Raw genomic sequence first — 20,278 nt, 5'->3', positions numbered from 1 at the left:
CTAAACCTCTTGTAATTATTTTGATATTTATGTATCTGAAATGATTATGCTTTACACCCAAAACTAATACAGTGTTACATACCAATTATATCTCCACAAAAAAAGTAAAAGAAAACCTTGCAAAGAAAACAAAACACCTGGCCTCTCTCTCCGACCTCAGGGACTGTGAAAGCCCAGTGGGGATCCCAGGCCTGCATCTCTTCTGGGATGTCACACGAGGCCTGCTAAAACAGAAGACTGAAAAAAGACCTAGAGTTTCATAGAGAATACCCATAATCTCTAGGTTTCAATCAAAACCACTCAACGAACATACCAAGAACCATCAGAATAGTTGGAATGAGAAAAGACAGTGGACAGACTGTTAACACTGCAATGTCACAGATATTAGAATTGTCTAATGAGGCTTGTAAGGCAGTCGTGATAAAAATACTGCAGTGAGCAACTGAAGACACACTGGAGACAAATGAAACAAGAAACTTCTCAGCAAGGGCTGCTGTGTTCCATCTTGAGGGGTCCCCCTGCTCCCACAAAACCTTCCCTGACCACTAGTCCTGCCTTACTGAACCTTCAGTCCCAGAATTCCTGCAAGAACAGACACAGCCTTAATTACCAGGCTTCTGGTCTCTGGTAACCTTGAATGTGTCGGTCTTCCTTCTCTAGTGACACCATGGGAAAAAACTCTGTGTTTCTCTCTCTCTTTTTAAAAAATCTCTCACAAATTTCAGCAAAAAAACAGGTGCACTTTATAGACAGGCGCTGATGGGGCACCTGGTGGCTCAGCCGATTAAGTGTCTGACTTCAGCTCAGGTCATGATCTCACAGTTCATGGGTTTGAGCCCCATGTGGGCTCTATGCTGACAGCCAGCTCAGAGCCTGGAGCCTGTTTCAGATTCTGTGTCTCCCTCCCTCTCTGACCCTCCCCTGCTCAGGCTGTCTCTCTCTCTCTCTCTCAGAAATAAATAAAACATTAAAAAAAATTTATAGACAGGTGCTGAAGGGGTCCCGAGTGAACCTACAGGGGCTCCTAGCACAGCACCTGATAGGAGTCTACACTGCAATCAAACAGGTCTGAAGCAATAAAATGCACCACAGAGAATCATTTCTACCAAGCGGGTTTCAGAGTTCAGGGCACTCAGGAAACAGTGGAGAATGCCAGCCATTTGGATCAGGCTCCCTGTACCTTTGACAAAACTCAGACATTTCTTTTCTACTTACAGGCCTGAGAAGAAGGTGCTAGACTTCCATCGGTTTAACGGTCAGCTCCTGGGTTCACACCACCTGCCCGGTAGCCTTCCTCTCACCGGGGGCCCAGCACACAGCCCCACGACGCGGCACTGGGCACAGCGGTGCAGGAGTGGATGATGGGGAAAGGTTCCTCCTCGTACCTCCAGACCCAGGGGACACGAGGGTCAAAGGCCACCTCCTGGAGTGACCTAGCTTCATGTCCTCAGGATGTGGCTTATGAGACAGGAGAGGAAAACGCCAACCCTGGAGAAAGGCCTCCGAGAGTCTCAGTGTGGCTGGGGGAAATCAGCCGAACCAGCCGGGCCTGCGGGCTACGCAGGGGGCCAGGGACCCAAGACAAAGAGCACCTGCTGCTGAGGGTGGGGCGAGCGCACGCTGAGCCTTACAGCTGAGCCACCATCCCAGCAAAGGACAGCATAAAACCAGACATAATCTCCAGAAATTTATTGGAAACACGATACAAACTGATTAGTAGATGGCATCTACTTACAGACAGTCCACACTGCAATATCACGCTCTGAATGAATTATCCTGAGGAAACACTCATGACCACTGATGCATGGTCCAGGCTAGTGTCCTCTGGCAGGGAAAATCAGAAACTGGGGACAGAGGCAACGGAAGGGAGGGATGGACAGAAAACTAGGACATGGCTTTCCTGAGGGGAATGGTGGGGTGGGGTTGCTAAATGCGTAAATTCCCCCAAAGGAAAACAGGGACGGCTGTTAAGAATAAAGGTTTGCGCCCCTCCCTTCCACAAGCATTTTCCTCTCTAGGTGAGTGGGAGTCTGCAAAACTCCCACGGGGGCAGCTCCTCTGTCTACCCTCCTCGGGGTCTTAGGATAGCATGAGGACAGAAACATGAGGCTGGACATGACACAGGGCAGACCGAGGCCACGCGCGTCCCAGGCTGCCTGCCCTCAGACCCGCTCCTCGGCCTCCCCCACGCTGCTCTGAGCGGGGCCTGGCCGCTGCGGCGAGCTTGTCCCGGGACCCCAGGTCGGCTGGCTTCCAGCGGGGTTTAACTAACGAGAGGCACCTGAAGAAACCATAGAGCACAAGGAAAGCAGAAGCCGGGCTATTGGTCCCCCACACCTGCCTGGGGAGCAGGGACCTTTAAAACTCCCGTTTTAAATACTCGGAGTGGCTTCTGTTTCCCCGGCTGGACGCTGACTGACGGAAACCGGGCTGTGGGCAAGGTACAGCTGTGAGAGGCGGGCTGAAAACCAGTCTGTCCCCTTACACACCATCTAGGAGGGGGCAGGTGCTGATGGCAGAGTGGGACGGTCGCTTGTGAACTTCTGGGTCCTCATCCAAGGGAACACAGACCAGGCTCGGCACAGCGTCCCCAGGCACCTCCGCGGTGGCCCGTGCAGACAGACCCCGCATGCCCACCCCGCAAGCTCGCCGCACGATGGTGACACTGTGGCCCCAGGAAGGGGGTGGCTGGGAAACCGTGTCAGCAGCGACTGCTCCGAACGGTCAAGGCAAAGGCTAGAGGCTCCTTGGTGTTGTTTCCCTCATTCCCTGGGGGAATTCAGTCAGAATGCTGGGGAACTTCCCAGAGATGAAGTGGGAACAGAAGATCTTCGTCAACATCCTCTTTGTGGGAGGATGGGGCTGTAGAACCAGGAGTTCTTACTACAAGGTGAAGGGCTTTCTTGGTACATGTGGGTCAAAGCAAGCTGCACGTGTCCCATAGCTAAATGTGAGCCAGCTGGGGAGGGTGGGCCTCTCTGTCTCCCTTCAGACCAGGCTTGCCCCCCCTCCCCGGCCCCGTCTACAAATCTCCTGGGCCTGGGTGAGGAGGGACTCTCGAGACAAGCAGAGAGAAGGAAGCTGGCCACAGAGTCACGGGCAGCAGACTTTTCTCTAATCAACAGTCATATTTCACATGGGTCAGGAGAGGTGCGTCAAAGGGCAGGGGAGTCATTGCACCCCCTGTGTCCGTGTGTGACAATAAATCCAGGGCGGGACACAAAGATAGCCTTCCCAAGTCTTTCTTGAGAGAGAACACGCCACGTGGCACGGGAGGCAGAGCGCCCGCGGCCTCTTCTGGGTCTTTTTGGAGGGGGCTTCTCGGTAGGGAACCCTGAGGGCGATGCCTGTCCCCTCCGCCCTGCTCCCTGGACACCCCTGACCCAGGCCCTCTGTTGGGGCCCCAAGCCAAGACCCAGAACAGCTCCAAGAGTCGGCAGTGGTGAGAACATCCCCAGGTCACCCTTGCAAAAGCCAAAGATGAGAAGCGACTCCTTAGGAGGGAAGCCACACTGGCTGCAAAACTGGAAGGAAAAGGCAGCTCGATCTCTCAGCGTTGCCTTCAGCCATCATCCACCACGTTCTCTCTGCTGAGCTGAACCCAGCCTCTGGGGATCTGGATGTCTAGAGTGCCGTCATTTTAGTGATACTGCAGTCGGCTTGGGGTGGGGGGGTGGGGGGCAGGGAGTGCCAGCTCAATGGTAGTCATTCTGTCCTGCAACCACCTGGCTGTCTGGCCGCTCATTCAGCCACAGACCCCAGGGACAGCTGGAAGGCCAGACTGCAGTTTTCCTTCACGGTGCTGTGAGCCTGTGCCCTGCAGCCCGTCCCTGCAATGGACGACAGGGGAGTGGCCAGACTCACGTGGGCACTGGGTTTTTCCTGTTCCTGCCGCTGTGTGCACCAAGCCGCGGAATGGCCAGCCTGGCGTGCCAGCGAGGGCTGCTGTGAGGGCAGGCAGGAAGAGCCCCAGCCAGGGGAACCGGGTCACAGGCACATGTTCCCGGGCCTAGGCACGTGTGATCTCAGAAATGTCTGGGCCGGAAAGGTGGGGGGCTCGTGGTGTCATATGTACATACATACTCACCTGCACACACAGATCTCTGACTTCACCCTCAGAGGCCAGACAGATTCCGTCTGCTTAAAACAAACCTGGGTGATTTGTGGCTCGTGGAAGGAGCAGCCTGGCTGTAAGTCCTCGGCGGCTGGCTGGGCTGTAAGGGAACAGGGCACTACACGAATGGCTTGTCACAGTGATATACACGCTCGGCTCCGTTTTAACACCTGCTCTTGCTGGAGCTGAGACCAGGGAGAACGGAGCAGAACACCAGCCTCTATCCAACAATAAAATACACATGACGTGAAGAGTTCACAGGCTTACCAAGGACGATTTTCTTATTTTTTGTCAGAATCTCATAATTCTGTACCTAGGAAGGGTGGAGGAGGGGGAGCCGAATATAGGATGCAGAGGTGGGAGCAAAATTTCCCCGTTAAAAAAAAATAGAGATGAAGCCTATTGAGAGAAAGCCAGGTGACAGTAATGGCAAGGACGGGGGAGGGATATCATGAACTGAATAAATACTGGCACATTTCTTAAGAAAAATCCACTCAGAAAGATGCCGTGTCCCTCCTGGTCGCCATCGTGGCGCCTACGACAGGGCTGAGCGGACACATGCAGGGCGGCAGCAGCTCTGAGCTCTCAGCAGCCCCACTGCCCCAGGAGCCGCTGGGCCTGGGAGCGGAGGGCTGGCAAAGGAGGAGGCGGAGGGGCTCCCTCGTCCCCTCAATTTTCAGGCAGGTCCCGCCGCAGGACAGTGAGGTCTCTGAGAGGAGCGAGGTGACGCTGATTCACACAATGGAGATGCAGCTCTGGGGACGTGCACTCCCATAGTTTCTTCCCCTGCCCCACCGAGTCTCGAGGGGGCACATGTCTCTCACTGAAATGTTCTGGAAATGGGGGCTGCCTCCTTCCCAGGCACGACTGTGAACATCAGCAGGACAGTGTAGCGAGTCTTGGCTTATAGGATGAAACAGGGATGGCTCAGTCCGACACGCAGCATGTGAATTCTGGGGAAGGAGAGAGACAGGGTCAAAGTCAAAAAGAGTTCTGATGGAGGAGGCCGGGCGAGAGCAAGGACAGAATCAGCTTTCCCACCAACAACATCACAAACTTCAAGGAAAGGTGGCCTGGCATTAATTCAAATAAAAGCTCTCAGGATAGTTTAAGGCTGGACCAAAGGAAAGTCTACCTGCGGCCAAGAAAATATGTGAATGACACTGAAGTATCTTAAAAGCTGGGTTCTGGATGGGTGGGTTTGGTGGTCACTGCCAAGGCGTACAGCATGCCAGGCAAGTGCTGATGGGCTTATCAAACCTACATCGCGGAACGTCTCTGTGCAGACACTAAGGAATGGGGAGCACAACCAGCCTGGAGGAGACAGCGTGGTCTGAAGTCACCATAATTCATTACGGTGACATGGGCACTCAGAGGCTAGGAACACATTTTCCTACAGGAGGTGAGTGAACCTCAAACACCCACAGTGTCATAGCGGCCCCTCTTTCCCACCCCCTCTGCTTCCCCGCAAAACCTTCAACTCTCCTTCCCAGAGCCCGTTATCTAGGGACTCAACAGAAACAAGTAGACGAAAAGCAGAAGTGGCCTGCAAACCACACCATCATCATCTGGTGTTACTGACAAGGTTGTGAAACCTTTCACTTGGTTATCAGGAAAGTGGCTGGGAGGGCAATGGGGGGCGTTTGCTGAGATGGGCCAGGTGCCCCCGCCAAGGGAGTGCTCAGACATGCTCTCCCGTCACACGCCACTCTGCAACCAGGGGAGGACGCAGGGACGCTCACCTTCACAGCCTCCCGCCATCCTGAGGAAGGTCTGCAGGATGGAGCAGAGCTGCGCCTTCACTTCAGGAGCCTGTCTAGAATAGGGGAGATATAGGTACACAGCCTGGTAGTTGATAGGGCTTGGCAAATATGAGTTAAATAAAAACCCAGATAATTCTGTTTAGGACTCAGGCAAACGTTCACTTTATGGAACTTACTATGGGATATATAACTGCATTATTTAACTTTCATCAGAACCTTGTGAGCATCAGAAAGGGTAGGAATTTGCTCGAGGTCATATAGTGAGTAAGTTGAGGATTAGAACCCAGATCTTCTTAATTCAGGTCAAGATTTCCCAACTACACCAGGTCACCCCATTCTCCATCCATCCCAGTAAGAGCATACTGTCCTCTTCAGTGTCTAAGTGAAGGGTTATGTATGTGTCAGAACCTCTGGTATTTCTTAGAAAGCTGTCTGTCTGTCTGTCTCTTTTCCAGGAGGTAAAGGGGGGGATAGTCTGTCATTCATTTTTTGTCCAATCCCTGTGGAATGAAGCCATCTGCAAGAAGAGCCACCTGTAAGAGTTTCCCAAGTTTTTGATCTGCCTTGGTGAACTACGCTTTCTTTGATCTGTGCTAAACTTACCTGCTTCAGTTTCAAAAGCAACCCTCTGGCATCCAGGTTCACACCTGCCTTCTTCACACTGGCTGTGGTTTAAAGTTGAGATATGTCACCTCTCTGCATTCCTGGCTGAAGAATTCCAGTGCTTACCATCTGCCCTTGCAAGGCTATCACGTCACTGCCCCGTACTCAGAGCTTCCTCAGCCCCACTGCATTTCCATGAAGCAAGGAACAGTCACATGCAGGGCGCTGATACAGAGGCCCCAGCACTGCACAGAGCTCCAGGACAAGATGGACACCCCTTCTCAGATCTTCTTCCTAGATGACATAGCCTGAATCATTTCCCCTTTTTGCTTATAAATACATCCTCAAAAGTATTAATCTATATTTGCGACTTCTTTCTATACTAACCCAGATTCATAAGCATTTGGTTTTTACAAACATTACAAACTCTCGGTTTAAACTATTCAGAAGTACTTCATGTCCATGGACTTGGAGAGTCTACACTCTAACCAATGCAATGGAAGCAATTTTCTTGAAGGTTTCCAGCTGCTGGATTCTGAGCTCATTTCCATCCCTTCTGTAACCCAGAGGAGAAGCCACCATCAGAATTTTGGGCGCTGGAAAGCAGATATACGAGTGATAACAGACTATGCACTCAAGAAAGCCAAACCTAAAGCTGGCAGTGTGGAAAGCCAAGAACCCAATTTGTCCAAAGGGCCCTCAAGTGGCTCAGGAATTAACACTAGAGACCTCTGGCAGTGGGGGAGGGAGGCTGAAGCACGGAGATTAGTTGAAGGCTGTTTGAGAAGCAGCTGGACCCCGAGAAGCCCTCCGGACTCCATACCCCTAGGCAACTGCCTGCCTCCCACAAGTCTGAGTGTGTATCCTCTGAAGAGAACCCGACAGAGGGTCTCAGTCCTAGGGGACACCAGGCAACAAGCACAGCTGAGGGCAAGGCTGGCTACTCCAAAACTGAGGAAGCAAGTGAACATATGCCTACCGGTGGTGAGCCCTCCAGTCTTCTTCCCATTTAGCTCCCAGAAAGCATGCAGCTAAACCATAAACTTTGGGGGAAGAGATTGTTTCGTGGTATGGCATTTGTGTCCCCAGAAAATTCCTGTCTTGAAACCCTAATGCCCAATGTGATGGTATTGCGAGGGGTAACCTTCAGGAAGTGCTTCGAGGGTATAATCCTCCTGGGTGGGATTAATGCTCTTATAAAAGAGACCCCACAGAGCTCCCTAGCTGCTTCCGCCATGTGGGGACACAGAGAGAAGTCAGCAGTCTGATAGCTAGGAGAGGGCTTTCACCAGAATTCAACCATCCCAGCATCCTGATCTTGGACTTCCCAGCCTCTAGAGCTGTGAGAAATAAGTTTATGTTGTTTACAAGTGATTCGTCTGCAGGGTTTTGTTATAGCAGCTGAAATGGACTAAGATAGATGGGAAGAATCTTCTCTGGGAAATGTGACCAGTCTATGAGAACAGACCTGGAGATAGTGGCATTTGGGTCACTGAGCAAACAGCCCAGCCTGATCACCATACTGGGAAGTGTACTACAGGCTCCCCCCCACAAGCAGAACACAGGGCATTCAATCTGATTTTAGTCCCCTACTCTTCAACATTAGTAGACAACCACAGGTCGCCAGGGGAAAACCTCCAACATAAATGTCAGAGACGAAAACAAAGAACAGAGAATTAAAATGGGAAGAAATAGACTGTTCGGGGAGAACAAAACTTAAAAAACAGGAAATGCTATCATTAATATTCTCAGAGGAGTAAAAAAAGATACAGTATCCATGAAACACAATCAGTATGCTATTTTAAAAAAACAAAAAAGCAAAACCTGAGAGAACCAACGGTAGTTGGGAGGGAACCTATAGAAAGATTGAAGAGTTCTGCATTCTGTAATGGTGGGCTAATTTATACTGGACTAACCCTCCAGCCAATAACGGTAACAAACTTTGGATAAAATATGAAAAGACAACTGCCTGAAGATTCTGGAGAGCAACCACGGATCAGGCAAAAACTGGAGAGGATATGATCCTTGAAAAAAAAAAGTGAGATTAAGTGAGATCCACACATAACTGGCTTTTCCTTTGTGGGCACTTTTTGTGGTACAAAAGAAAAATGGCTCAAGCAGAAAACTACAGTCTAAGTGGACCGAGGAATCAGGGAGAGTCCAGAGTTTGAGGCCACCAATACAGCTGGCAATATAGGAGATCCTGGACAGGAAGAGGACAGAGAAAGGGAAGCTGCCATATCAACATACAAATCCCCCTCAAATCATTGGCGGATTCTGGAACTATGCAATTGTGAGGTGGGACTCCACGGAGCCCAGATGGAAACACCAGCTGGAAAGCTAACAAAGGCTGAGCAGCAATCTCAGCAGCTGTCTAGTATTGGGAAGACAGAGTCTGGAGTTCAAGTTTTGCCAAGTTGGAAGGGCTGGGCAAACAACTTGGTCTTTCCATTGAAATCTCATGGAACTAAGAACAAAACTGAAATAGATCAGACCTATTAAGCTTTAAACCAAGTATGCATAGAATCAAAGTGACCTGCCAATTTAAATGCGTGCTAGAACAAAAGTCAACACCCTGCAGAAGAAAATAATGGAATCCAAAGTCTCTAAAACTTATCATCCACCCCGACCAGTATTCGTTAAAAATTAATGGACTGATAAACCCATTGAAAGAAAATACAGTTAGTAAAAAATGACTAATGAATGATTCAGATGTTAGAATTAGCAGATATCGATATAAAATATTCACTATAGGGGCACCTGGGTGGCTCAGTCAGTTAAGTGTCTGACTCTGGACTTCAGCTCAGTTCATGATCTCACAGTTTGAGAACTTGAACCCTGCGTGGGCTCTGAGCTGACAGGGAGGAGCTTGCTTGGGATCCTCTCTCCCTCCCTCTCTGCCCTTGCCCTGCTCACTCTTTCTCTCAAAAATCAAACAAACAAACAAAAACCCCAACAACAACAACAACCTTAAAAAACACATAAAGAATAGATGATTGTTGGGACACTTGAGTGGCACAGTTGGTTAAGTGTCCAACTTCCACTCAGGTCATGATCTCATGGTTCATGAGTTCGAGCCGCACATCAGGCTCTGTGCTGACAGTTCACAGCCTGGGGCCTGCTTCAGATTCTGTGTCTCCCTCTCTCTTCCTCCCTGCCCCCACTCACGTTCTTTCTCTCTCTCTCAAAAAAAAAAAAAAATTAAAAATTTTAATAGAGAATTGTTTAAAAAAATAAAAAATAAAATATTCTTTATTAATTTGTTAAAGAATCTATAGGGGCACCTGGGTGGCTTGGTTGGTTAAGTGTCTGGCTCTCAGTTTCGGCTCAGGTCATAATCTCATGGTTCATGGGTTTGTGCCTTTTGCTGGGCTCTGTGCTGATAGCGTGGAGCCTGCTTGGGATTCTCTCTCTCCCTCTCTGTCTCCTACATGTGTGCATGTGCTCTCTCTCTCAAAATAATAAACTTTAACCAAAAACAAAGAAAAAAAGAATCTTTAAAAAAAGATGAATGTGATGGGTAACAAGATGATGTATTTTGGGAGAAATATTTGGAAACTAAAAGGAAATTCTAAAACTGAAAAATACAAAATCTGAAATGAATAATTTGTTAGATGGGATTAATAGCAGATCCAATACTGTAGAAGAGGGGCATCTGCTTGGCTCAGTCAGTAGAGCATGTGACTCAGTCTCAGGGTCATGAGTTCCAGCTGCATGTTGGGTATAGAGTTTATTTAAAAAAAATACTGCAGAAGAATCAATGAATTTGAAGATCTCTAAAAAAAAATTACAGAGAATATGTACTATATGACTCCATTTATATAAAATTCTAAAAAATGTAATCTGTGGTGACAAAAAACAGATCAGTGGTCACCTGAGATGATTTGGGGGAGATGGGGTGTGTGGGAAAGTAGATTATAAAGGGGTATAAGAAAGGTTTTCAGGGTGATGGATAAGTTTATTAAGTATATAATCGATGGATAAGGGATTGTGGTATTTTGTGGTGTATACATATGTTAAACTTATCAAGTTGTACGTTTTATTTTGATTTTTTTTAAGTTTATCTATTTATTTTTAGAGAGAGAGAGTGAGAGTGCACGGAAGCAGGGGAGGAGCAAAGAGAGAAGGGGAGAGAGAGAATCCCAAGTGGACTCTGTGCTGACAGCGTGGCTGTCAGTGGGGCTCAGTCTCACAAACATGAGATCATGATCTGAGCTGAAATTAAGAGTCAGATGTTTAATCAACTGAGCCAGCCAGCTCCTCCTCAAGTTATTTTTTTTTTATATTTTTATTATTTATTTCTAGGAGAGAGAGAGAGAGAGACAGCATGAGCAGGGGAGGGTCAGAGAGAGAGGGAGATAAAGACTCTGAAATAGGCTCCAGGCTCTGAGCTGGCAGTCAGCACAGAGCCCGACGCGGGGCTCGAACCCACGAACCGCGAGATCATGACCTAAGCAAAAGTCGGACACTTAACCGACTAAGCCATCCAGAAGCCCCTCAAGTTGTTTATTTTAAATATATGTATTGAAGGGCACTTAGCTGGCTCAGTCAACTGAGTGTCCAATTCTTGATTTCAGCTTATGTCATGATCCCAGGATCATGGGATACAGCCCTGCACTGGGCTCCACACTAATTATGGAGCCTGTTTAAGATTCTCTTTCTCTCTCTCTGCCTCTGCCCCTCTCCCTACTCATGGTCTCTCAATCTTAAAAAAAAGTAAAAAAATATATGTATAAAAAGATATATGTATATATGTGTATATATATATGGATATATATAAAGATTATTTCACAGTGATAAAAAGCTAAAAGACATAAAGATTCTAATTATATATATATATATATATACATATATATATCTCACCAATAATAGAATTTCAAAATATTGAAGGAAAAAGTGGACAGAATAAAGGGAGAAATAGACAAATCTGGTTGGAATATAAATTTGAGAAAGTCTCCCAGAAAATAGAGCAAAAAGACACAGAAAGAAAACTGGAGAGAAAAAAGAAAATCAGAGGACTGGTGTAGGAAGTCTAATGTCCAATATCTTGACCCTTTCTTCTGCTGACTTTACAGTTCCAGATACCTTAAATGTGGTCAGCCTTGTTTCCCCAGAACTCACACTTGGCCTTGTTCACTGACCCCCCCCCCTGCCCCCCCATGGAAAGGGGCTCCTGTAATCACTCAGTGAAGCTGTAATCAGACTGTCATGGAAACAGTCTTCTCAGATTATCTTCTTCAGGCACCTCCGTTTAACAAAGTTGCCTTCAAGCTTGCTCTTCAGTTTTACATTAATTACTTTTGTATTCATTTATATGTAAATAATTGTTGATAAAAATAAATATTTGGTTGAGGGAGAAAAATGCATAAATTATAACTCAGATGTTTTCTGAGCTTAAAGAGTACTCAGTCATCTGGAAGGGAAAACAGGAAACAGGAAAAGAAAATAATAAAGAGCAAGGTTGGGAAGCTTAAAATGAACCCAGTGGGGAGTCTCCAAACCAACTAGTCTGTGACAAATCCTTCTATTTCCATTGCCCTGGGGAATCTGTAGATTCCGAACACTCCTCACTTCCACACTGGGACCCAAAGAAAATGCTTAGGAGGATATCTAAATCAGTTGATTTCTGGAGTTGGTCTTGACTTCCCTGGGGCATCAAGATCTAGTACTGATGTCCCAATGCCTTTCTCAGACATATGTGCCTGCTCTTCTGATGGATGGGCCACACATATTCTAAGGAAGAGTTGTTTCTCAGGGACCTAATCCCCTTCTTTGGCTGTCTCCCTCACTTTCCTTTCCCAGGCATCTACCTTTCCTCACAAAAAACCCAGGACTCAGCTCTCAAGTCAGGGGTTCGCTTTCTTTCTCAGAGATTCTCTACATGTCACTGAGACTGGGAATACATTGAGACAGGCTGGTTAAAAAGGTTTCCTGTAATGACCCTTGCAGGCAAACAGACACATTGGTTGAGGAGGCCAGAGTTGCCCCTGAGAGTTGAGGACCCTTGAGTAACTACCATGGCCTTCTGTCCCTCTTCTAAGATCACCATATTGCTAAAAGGGTATCAGGGGTAGACCTCTGACAGGCTCACACACTAGTATTTCCCTCAGGAACAGGATAAAAGTATTCTCTGGGAGAAACTGTCATTAGTAAACTCAGGAATGGTTCCAGTGGTGAGCAAGTTGACATCCTTCCAGAATATTCCAAAACACCAAGTTGTTAATTACTCATGCCTAATGTACTTGGATCTGTCTTTCTCTACAACACCACCCTTATGACTTCACAGTATGAGAGAACATCCACTCCCCTCAGATAATGCTTCGATGTCCTGAAACTGTCTAGATATATTAGAGACATAAACCCCGAGGCCATAATGGTCCATTGGAAAATACTGGAAAAAAAAATTCAAAGGCACTTTTATCTCTTAAACCAGGTTGTAACATGCCATCCTGAAACAAGGAGATCAGAGGCAAGTCCAGGGGCACTTGATGTTCTTTATGATCATAAACACTATTTTGGAAGATTAAAAACAACAACAACAACTGTAGTCTTTTGAAATGATATAAGAATGTTGACAGAAGGTGGCCTGGGCCCAAACATGCCTAGGAATGTCATCAGCTGTTGCTAGCAGTCTATTTTTGTTGGGATTTGTGAAGACAGCAGATGCATTCCCAGAGCGCCCTCACTGGTACAATGGACCTCACTACCACCCATTTCCCAGAGTTGGGATGCAAGCAGTTGGAGCTGCTGAATCACTGATTCAGAAACAAGTCATCCAAAGGACAGTCTTCACACCCTAGATCATAATATTGTACTTAGAGGCATCTACACTGGATACCCTCTTCATAGGGGACTTAGAGAAATGATATTACTCATTGTGGAAAACAAATAAGGAAAAAAACCTCTGGATCTGCAGTGAATTCACAGACCCCAGGGGAAATAAGCCAGAAGAGAGCAGATAAAAAAGGAGTTTATTGTACAATTCATCAATTTCCTTGGCTTCGATGCCCTGACACTGTCCCACTGATAACTTACCTTTCTCCTGAGCCTATTGCTTTGGTTTTCCTGACACACTAAACCATGCTTCAGTAGTACCCCTGGGACAAAAGCTGTACCATCTCAGAAAAAGATGACAAGAGCACACCTCCAATTGATGTCCCCTTGGTCATATGGAACAAAATGGAAATTGTTCCGTAAGGTCCCCATTTGATAAAGACAGAGACATAGCAGGCAGTCGCCCTGTCCTTGTGCAGAGAATAAAAGATCTGCTGCCTGGGGCGGGGAGAGCCTGGGCATCTTTTTAGGGGTCAGGGAAGAGGGGTCAGCCCCTTTCTGTCCTTTCTGGAATTTTTCCTGACTCAGCCCTCACTCTGTAAAAGATTCCACGGTCTCAGGATGCTGATGTTCAGTCCCCTCTGCTGTAAGGTCTCTAACTGCAGGAGCCTACAGGAAGCTAAAGGAGCCCTCTTTCTCAACCTAATTTCCTGTCTTTAATACTCCTTTAAATAGCTTAATCAAAGGCAATTTCTCTTTAGAGATACAAGGCCCTTCTAATATGCAAATATACTTTGGAACATACCCATTCACTTTCAAACAAACCCATGAGTCATTTTCATTTTTCTAAAATCATATTTTTATGTAAGAAATAAATGTAAATAAATGTGTTGACATTTTATTTATATGCAGTCCACATATGACTACAAAAACTTTGGTTGATATCTTGACAATTTTCAAAATAGCTCTTCTTTAAAGGGTGGGGGATAGAATCTTACCTCTTAATGAATACCTACCATGAGTCAGAGTCAATGCTGGGTGTACCCTATAATTTAATTTAAACACATTTCACTTTTAGGTGATTCTGTGAATTTTCTTTCTTTTTTCTCCCCTCTCTCTGACATTAATATAGTTCTTATGCCCTACATTCCAGAAAAAGTAGGGGGTATGTTAGGAGCAGAAGAGCCTCACAGGGGCAGGAGATGGAGGGACAGCTTCAATCAGACAAATGATGGCTTATTACACCTCACAGTCTACACACAGAAAAATACCTACTACGTTCCTCTCTATATTTACAAACACACACCCATCTCCAATGCTCAGAAAGCATTAACATCTCCCAGGTACTTGCTGCACTCAGCACACAAATCCTGGTCCTTATACATCCAATGCAAACAACCCCAGATTGGAGCTTGAATTTCATATCTGCTTGTTAAGAATGTGGCTTTAGGGAAATCCCTCTACCTCTTTGGGTTTTTTCATTATTAAAATGCATGTTGTAACACCTATCTCATAAAGAGTATGGAAGATCAAGTAGCATAAAGTCGGAGCAATATTTTTAATCATTATCACAACCCCATTAAGGCAAATTAAATTTGTACTTTACAGAAGAGAAAACAGGCTTAAAGAATCTAAGTGATTCACCCAAGGCCACACAGGAAGTAATCAGAGAAGTTAGCAGTAAATCCTAGCTGATTCCAAACACTCAGAAGTACTTTTTCCCCCATGGCACAGAGAAATCCCATCTCCCCTGCTGCTCTCTCTTTTGGGCTCTCATACATGGAAAGGCTTTCCAAGAATTGCTCTTTTATCCCCACTGATCTCAGGGCTTTCTCTACTCACAGCCACGTGGAGTTAACCAAGTGGGCCAAATGTGGTAGGTACTTGGTTTGCTGGCAATAAAAAGGCCATCAAAGCATCTGTAAGTCAGAAAAGGAGACAGGATTTGGAAAGCACATGATTGCAGGCGGCACACCACTGGACCAACCACCTGATGGGAAAGACTGGAGCGTACTGGACTGTGGTAAGGAGTCATGTAAGTCTACGTTTCAAAATTTCATTCTTCCTGTCATTACTGACCCCAAATAATGAAGCTTCCTATGTATGCAGATTCCATTTTCACCTTTGGAGTTTAAGATCCAGTAGGGGAGGGGCGCATAGGTGGCTTAGTCGGTTAAGCATCCGACTTTCACTTAGGTCATGATCTCGTGGTTCGTGGGTTCGAGCCCTGCATCGGGCTCTGTGCTGACAGCCAGCTCAGAGCCTAGAGCCTGTTTTGGATTCTGTGACTCCCTCTCTCTCTGACCCTCCCCTGCTCACGCTGTCTCTCTCTCTCTCTCCTAGAAATAAATAAAACTAAAAAAAAAAAAAAAAAAAAAAAAAGATCCGGTAGGGGAATCACAGTGTGGCTGGGTGCCATGGTTTAAGCTTAAGAGAGGACCCAGAGGTCTGATTTCCAACCATCAGTGCCTTTAAGGGGCCAGGGCCAGATGAAAGACAGTGACTTTCAGGAAGATAAGAAGAAACTGCCCATCATTTAAAACAAAAAAAATTTTTTTTAAATGTTTATTCATTTTTGAGAGACAGAGCGCAAGCAGGGGTGGGGCAGAGAGAAAGGGAGACACAGAATCCAAAGCAGGTGAGCTGTCAGCACAGAGCCCAACAATCGTGACCTGAGCAGAAGTCAGATGCTTAACTGACTAAGCCACCCAAGTGTCCCTCCCCTCCTTTCTTTTTTTTAATGTCAGGTAAAATTCGTTCTACCAGTAGGAATCCAGAGCATCTTTTTCCATCGTCATGAACTTCCAACTGAAGATGGAGGGTTAGTGAAGGGGGCAAGCTCCTGAGAAGGGGCCAGGAGGCCCTACAGCTGAGAGACCTGGATATATCAGTACTCGGGTTTTGTTTCCAGTTTCAGCATCCTGCTTGTTGTGCTCATCTGTCTGACATGCTGATAATTAAGTAGCAATGCTAACTGGTTTTATTACTGGATCACAAGGCAAGGCTTTTCCATGAGTTTGTATCCATCAATTCCAGTAAATGATGGTATTGACTAGCCCATGAAAACTCTCTATTAGCCTTTTTTTTTTTTTTCCTAGTACTTTGAGTTCACCTTGGAAGCTCAGGTTAGTCTGGATCCTGTGTCGAGGAAATAAGAAACAGACCCTTTATCCCAAGGAAAAGCTCCACTGGGAATACAAAAACGGGGACATTTTCTACAATGTGTGTTTCTGTTACACTTGTCTCTCAGATCCACATCCATCCATTTAAAGTCAGTTCAGCAACACTGAGGCTGAGGATCTGCAAATACTTCTCCTTAGCCATCCGGATCCCCGATACACCAGTAGGGGGAGCTAGAGGGAGGCTGCAAGGCTGGTGGCCACAGAAGGCACTTGCTGGGTCCAGTTCCTGCCTCACCCCCAAGTAGCCACAGTTTGCTCAGTTCCCAGCTTTCCTTCATGCTCCCAGAGCCGGCCTCCTCAGACCTGAGAGCTGTCAGCACCGGCCGAGCGGCGCCCTTCCTCGGGGCCTCAGTTCAAGCTCCTCAGGCCTCCTCGAGCCTCCTCGAGCCTCTAGCTCATGATAACCCCAACTTCTTGCTTTTGCTCTCCGAACCCTAGGGATGGCGGCTGCTTCCTGTGCCCCCCCTCCATGTTCCACCACCTATTCTGTCCTCCAAGACCTATAATATTGACTTCTTATGTTAAATTAGCAAGCAGGACTTCTCTGCTTTCTACTTTGCTGACAAATACAGTGTATCTGAGAGCCACAACTTTTTTTTTTTATTTTTTTTTTAATATTTTTTATTTATTTCTAGGAGAGAGAGAGAGAGAGAGAGAGAGAGACAGTGTGAGCAGGGGAGGGTCAGAGAGAGAGGGAGTCACAGACTGAAACAGGCTCCAGGCTCTGAGCTGGCAGTCAGCACAGAGCCCGACGCGGGGCTCGAACCCACGAACCGCGAGATCATGACCTAAGCGAAAGTCGGACGCTTAACCGACTAGGCCACCCAGGCGCCCCCCACAACTTCTTTTATAAACCGTGGTTAAAAGAGCAGACTCTGAAATCAGCCTCACCTGATTGGGAATCCCAATCCACTTATGCAGTACCTGGTAACTTTGGAAAATTTAATTTACCTCTCTCTAGGTCTCATTTTTCTCACTCTCATTTATTCAATCAACATTAAGCACCTACTAAGTTCCAGGCACTGTGCTAGGCAGTAGAAATACAATGTTATGCAAAACAGTTAAATACCCTGACCCCCTAGAACCTTCTGTCATGTGAATCAAATGAGATAACACAGGTGAGGCACATGTCATCCCACCCTTCAGAGAGCAAAGACAAAAGGGTCTGGAAGGATAAAGGCGTCTCCAGAAAATGAGGCAAGTGTCTTTCCCTAAACAAGTTTGAAGGTCTTGGTCAACATAACACCAGGGATTCACTCACTGTATGCCCTGTCTTTTCCTCCTGTTCAGAGCAAAGAAGCAATGACCTTGCAGCAACAATCTTTAGAAGGAAATGGGCAAACAGGTGTAGAGAGGGAACGCTATGAGGTGGCATTTTTTAGAAATTCTAAATATATAGGTAGCTGTGATAATGTGAGTTGCAATGTGGAGCTAGGACTGGGACCAGAGTGGGTGTGAGCATTGGGCACAAGTGGAAAAAGAGAGTAGAGAGCTGTCATTTCAAATGTAGTCACTACAAGAGTCTTCTTACCATAAAGTGTACATGTACATGCCTGTGTATGTATCAAATGAACTGGAACTTAATTTCTGCTTTCTGAAACAGGACTATATACCTAGAGAGGCCAGGGAGGTCATGAGATGGAAAAGAAAGATCCCTCATTCCGTTTAAGCCTGAATCCAAAAGGCCCAGGCTGTGGGCAAAGAGAAGCTGGAAAGAGATCTCATCTCCACATTTGGACATGATCCGTCCTTAGTCTTCTGCTGTCTAGATACCAGGCATATTGTGGCAAAGATGGCCAATGTCCTTATTAGCAAAGAAGTATTTCTGCAAGAATACTGTGTAGCTAAGTTCTTAAAAGTCGTATCTGTAACATATTGATATCCTATAAATGCAAACTAAACTCTTTAACCTCAATTTTTTATTCATTTTGACATCACTGTGACCACAAAAAGTCATACTGAAGGAAAACAACCCTGGGAAATTATTACTAGAAGGTCTATTCCACATCCCTGCTCTAGGGCCTCATTATAAATAATTTACTGTCACTGAAGGAATTTAGAGGCCCTGAAGACATGAGAAGCCTGGAGAGAGTTTTACTCGTAAATAAATACCAACATTTAAACAATCAAGACAGCCTCAAATTCCAGGACTGTTGAAATGAACAATATATACTGCCTGCATGATTTATTATGCTTGTGCTGAGGGTCCAAATGCTGAGGATAATTCAATTCCACCTGAAGAGTCATTATAGGGCCAAGCCCCACGAGAAGTACTTTGGATAAGAGGTGATATTTCTCAGCTTTTCCATTTCAAACAAATTATTATTTTTGTATTTGAGACATCACCCAGGCAATTCCCTTCATGACTTGTAGCACTCTTGAGCAATTAAAATTTTTTTATAAGGTGAAAGTAGGGGACAAATGCCATATCCAAAATGATCCACAGAACGCTGAAGAACCGCCCCTCCCCAACCCCGAGAGCACGGCTGCCTCAGACAGAAGGTGAAATCATCCCTTCTGCTCAAGGAAACATAAGTGAGCAGTGAGCATGCATCCCAGCAAGAACATTATCGCCTAGCAGAGGCAACCTGATAAATACAGACTTCCTCTCCAAACAAGTCTCCTCACAGGGAATGTGAGCAAAGGGCCCCTTCTGAGGAGATGGTGAAATATCACTTGGCAAGATGTCCTCACTGTGGCACACGGCAGCCTTCCCTCTTATCCCCTTACCACACATTCAGTTCAATTGGAACGTAGAAGAAACCTGTTTGGCACACGTCTTGCATTTGTCATGGGACATGTCTCTGCGACAAGGGCAGAGAGGCCCTGGCCTATCAGACCAGCTCCCTCCCAACCCCGAATTTCTAGGCTTACATACCATCCAGGCCATTGTGATGACTGTAGTTTCTTTTCCCCAAAATGCTCAGAGATGTGTGATTTGGGGTGCTTAGCATCCTCTTGGTAGTAGGGGTTTGCAGGCTTGGTGCAGACCGAATGACATTAGGTTTCTTCGAAGGATGGATCTCTGGCAGGGGGAGAAAAGGTTTCTCAACTCAGAACGTGGTATTAAAAAATCTCTGTGTGCACTTACATTGCCTAATAGGCACACATCTTACTCCTTAATGAGCTGAGAGCCAGTTTCTTATGAGCCAGCCTGCTTTCCCAAGGACTCGCATAATGATTCAGCTTCAAGTGCTGTTACCATGGCTTTACTTATCAAAAGTGAGCTGCCTCTTCCTCTGATAGCTGGAGCTCGGAGCTTCATGTTGGGAGTATGAGCAACAACAGCGACAACAAAACCACCAACAAAAAGCCCCTGCCGCTTCAGAAGGTCACTTAAACACAGATTCACTAAGGGAATAAGGCAACCAACTCTTCAAGGTTTTAGAAATGTAGAGCTTATTTGGAGAAGTAGCCTGAGAGAGAAAACTAACTCTGGGCTCTATCAAAACAAAAAAACATAGCATGCGGCATGTCTGGGGTGGGAGAGGTTTCTGAAAAACAGGATTCCTCTTCCGGCCCTGCCAGGGTTTAGGACCAGGGGTAATCGCGCCCAGTCCAGAATATTTTGATACAGCTGAAACCCGACACCAAACTCACAAATTCTACAGTCGCAGTGGACGCAGTGGAAGAAACGCTTTGATGGAGGATATATCACGCAACGATGATGTGTACGTGGGATATTGTGTTTACATCAAGTATGTTGTCGTCAGCCATGTAGCCCAGAAATGCTTGCATATTTTGGATAAAGCAGACAGATCGAAATTGCAGCCTGTGGGAACTGGGTTTGAGGATCTCAGTCTGTTATTGACACTGGGCTACCTCTTGTCCAAAGCTAAACC

General features: G+C 46.3%; 1 protein-coding gene across 2 annotated transcripts in view; it reads right to left on the bottom strand.

The window, feature by feature from the left end:
- Nucleotides 1-1,674: 1,674 nt before the first annotated feature.
- Nucleotides 1,675-20,278, bottom strand: part of MTA3 (metastasis associated 1 family member 3) — a 173,708-nt gene continuing 155,104 nt past the window's right edge. For both annotated transcript variants that reach the window (XM_039231778.1, XM_039231780.1), the window contains exons 16-17: nucleotides 19,315-19,461; nucleotides 1,675-5,067 (exon numbers count right to left, since the gene is read on the bottom strand). In XM_039231778.1, coding sequence (XP_039087709.1) covers nucleotides 5,042-5,067; nucleotides 19,315-19,461 — 173 coding nt within the window. In that variant the 3' untranslated portion in view covers nucleotides 1,675-5,041. The remainder of the gene's footprint in view (nucleotides 5,068-19,314; nucleotides 19,462-20,278) is intronic.

This window comes from Hyaena hyaena, unplaced genomic scaffold, assembly GCF_003009895.1.
Source record: "Hyaena hyaena isolate Hyena2069 unplaced genomic scaffold, ASM300989v1 scaffold_57, whole genome shotgun sequence".
NCBI lineage: Eukaryota > Metazoa > Chordata > Mammalia > Carnivora > Hyaenidae > Hyaena > Hyaena hyaena.
The sequence above is the reverse complement of the archived record's forward strand: the minus strand, read 5'-3'. Positions and strand labels throughout refer to the sequence as shown.